We start from the raw sequence: 2,973 nt of genomic DNA on the forward strand, positions 1-2,973 counted from the left end.
GGGGAGGGAGGAAGTGGCCGCGCGCGGCACGCCGGGAGGTGTAGTTCCGCGCCGTCGCCATTTTGTGGCGAGGGAACTACAACTTTCCCGCGAGCAAGGACAATTCTCGGGCCCTGCGCGGAGCCCCGCCGGCGAGGCCAGGTGCTGCCAGCGCGGCGGGCCCCGGTGCATGCCAGAGCAGGGGGACGTGAGGCGGGGCAGGGACGGAGCGGAAGGAGAGACCTTTGCAGACAGGAGAGAGGCTGCTGCGGGGCGGGGAGGGGAGGGGGGCAGGGCAGGGCAGGGCGGCCGAGCGTGCTGTGCGTTCAGGGACCGTCGCCAAATTCCCCGCTCGGGCTGCGCTGCAGGGGCAGCGGCGACCTTGGCCGCCGAGTGGCCGCACTTAAAAATGAGAAGGAAAAAAAAAAGAAGAGAGAGAAATTAAAAAAGAAAAGGGGTGTGGGGGAGGAAATAAAGGAAAATAAAAAAGGAAGGCGTGTGACGCTTAACCTGCATGAAGTGTAAGCGAGGCCTGTTGCATGCGTTGAATGCAGCGAGGCCGGGTGTTGCGGCTGCTGTCCCGGTTGGGAGTTACGGCCAAGCCCTAGCTGGTGTATGCCTGTGTGTGTGCGTGTGTGTCTGTGTGTGTGTGTGCGTGTATATATATATATACACACACGCGCGCGCACACACACGCACATACATATATATTAAAAAAAAAAAAAATCAGGTCCATTTAAAGTTGCTGCCGGAGAGCTGTTCTCATTGGTTAGGGGGGAGCTGGAGGAGCAGAGACACACACAGTGCGTGCAGCCCTCGCTGCTGCTGCCGGGGCTGCTGCTGCTGCTGCTGCTGTTGCTGTTGCTGCTGCTGCTGGAGTTGTCTCTGCTGCTTTCCCTGCTGCAGCAGCACAAACGTGACTTCCAACATTTTTATTTATCTTCTCCTTTCAACCCCTTTCCTTTTCCAAGATGTAACTACAGCTCTGACACTAAGGACCTGCAGATCGCTTAGGTGGCTTGAGCAAGAGAAAAGGGGATATCAAGGGCGTCGTTTTTTGTGTTTAGGGGGAAATTTTCCATTATAATGTTTCACTAAAGTGATTTTTTTTTTGTTTCCTTCGCATTCGTCTYTTTTTTTTTTTTTCATCCCCCATATCTCGGATTTATTGCTAGGAGAATCACATTGTGAGGAAAGAAAGTCGGATTACAAGATACCACTACAAACAACCCCCTCCCCCAGGATTTTTCAGTTTTTTTTTTAATTGTCGCGGCTTTAATTCATGAAGCAATTGTCCCCTTTTGCAATCAGAATTTGGATACCAGAATGAGCAAAGAAAGACCCAAGAGGAATATAATTCAAAAGAAATACGTAAGTGGTCATAACATATATCATTTGACTCCCAGTTTTAGGAAATGGCAGTGAATGTCAAGTTTATAGCTAATTCTGCAGCTCTAAGGCTTTTAAAACAAATGTAATGCTGAATTTTATTTTTCTGTGGTGTGGTGGGGGAGTTTCAGAGGCCCCTTTTAATGGGAAAACCTTCTTTGCAGTTCGGTTATAAAACCAGATTTGTGTAGCGATACCTCCAGTGAATAAATGTATTGACCTCAAATGACACAATCATAATCTAGTTTTAGATGAAAGGCAGGGAGCTCGGGGGGCTGCTGTGATAATGTAACGAAACTGCATTTTCAAGCGGTTTTATTAATATTGCGCTTTGCATGCAAAAAGAACGTATTTCGATGGTCTGCGTGTGTATATCCCTGCCTGGTGAAGCCGCGGTGGTTGCTGAAAGCCCTTTAAGTTGAAATCGAGTGTCTGGTTATGGCGAGCTTGTTTCTTGCACTGCCACATCAAATCTAATGTATGTGATCGCTTGCTTCTCCGGCTCGTAATAGCAACCAAGCCAGTTGGGGATCGTGTTGCGGGGAATGCGTTTGTTAGGATTGCCTTTAAGATAATGGGAAAATGGCTCGGTACAGTTTAAAAATTAATTACGATGGCTTGAAAATTTGGGAGAATACAGGGCAGCCCGGGCTGTATTTCTGCCTCTCTTTATTCAACCGCTTAACCAATCCCTTGTAATTGTCTAATCCTTTAAACATATAAATGTGCATGGATAGTTGGATTTTTGTTCGTGCTCCAGTTACGTTTTGATTGGCATAGGGGAGTTTTTCTTTACGTTTGGAAAAACTGAGGGGATTAGCCAAATATGCAGTAGAGCGAATAATGATTTTTGTCTGCATGTTTAAAAAATTCTTCATTTTGTGGAGGAAAAAAGAAAGAGTTGCTTTAGGGTGTGTTTGATACGACACTTAAGAAGTTGTAGTTTATATGGTACGTCTCATTTGTGCTGATTTTTTTTCTGTGGGGGGTGTACGTGTGTTTCTTTGAAGGGAGGGTGACCTTCGGGACACTTTACCTTGTTATTATATAGATTTCATAAAAACTGCAGTTGACTTCCGATGGCTGCTCCTATCGATTTTCGACCCATTAAAATATAATCTGGAGGGACGTGAGACTAAACAATAATTAAAAACTTCAGCCTGTTCTCCGCCGAATTTTCGAATTAAAATATATCCGCATTGCAGAGGAATTGGGAGTCTGAAGCCGACTAGTTTAAAGTATTGCATCGAAACAGGAACATTGTGTAGAAAGTCTAGCGAAACATGCAAGACGTCCACGTTTCCCAGGCAGTGAAACAAAGCAGAATGGGGGGGGGGGGAAGAATTGTGGTGTAAATAATTAAAAGGGGGAGGGGACCCCCCCCCCCAAAGCTGCTATTTCCACAACCTTTTTGCAGGTTTGTGGCAGCGAACAATGCAGCGTTGCTCTGGCTACGCTCATAGCGCTGGGCAGAGGATTAGCAAAACTACTGTCAGCCCCTCAAGCCCCACGGGGGGAGGCATGAGGCACGCATGTGAGCGTGCTAGGGGAGACAATGTATCTTGTGTTACAAGTTTTAACTTGACGGTGGCGATTTTTGTTGTT

General features: G+C 46.9%; 1 protein-coding gene across 2 annotated transcripts in view; it reads left to right on the top strand.

Moving 5' to 3' along the window:
* The first annotated feature begins 658 nt into the window (after positions 1-658).
* Positions 659-2,973, top strand: part of JARID2 (jumonji and AT-rich interaction domain containing 2) — a 227,874-nt gene continuing 225,559 nt past the window's right edge. The window contains exon 1 of one of the 2 annotated variants that reach the window (XM_085310056.1): positions 659-1,350. In XM_085310056.1, the coding sequence (XP_085166182.1) occupies positions 1,306-1,350 (45 nt within the window). In that variant the 5' untranslated portion in view covers positions 659-1,305. The remainder of the gene's footprint in view (positions 1,351-2,973) is intronic. The other variant, XM_085310057.1, reaches the window with a different exon arrangement.

This window comes from Rhea americana, unplaced genomic scaffold (assembly GCF_003343005.1).
Source record: "Rhea americana isolate MKP2758 unplaced genomic scaffold, rheAme1 scaffold_31, whole genome shotgun sequence".
NCBI classification, from domain to species: Eukaryota; Metazoa; Chordata; class Aves; order Rheiformes; family Rheidae; genus Rhea; species Rhea americana.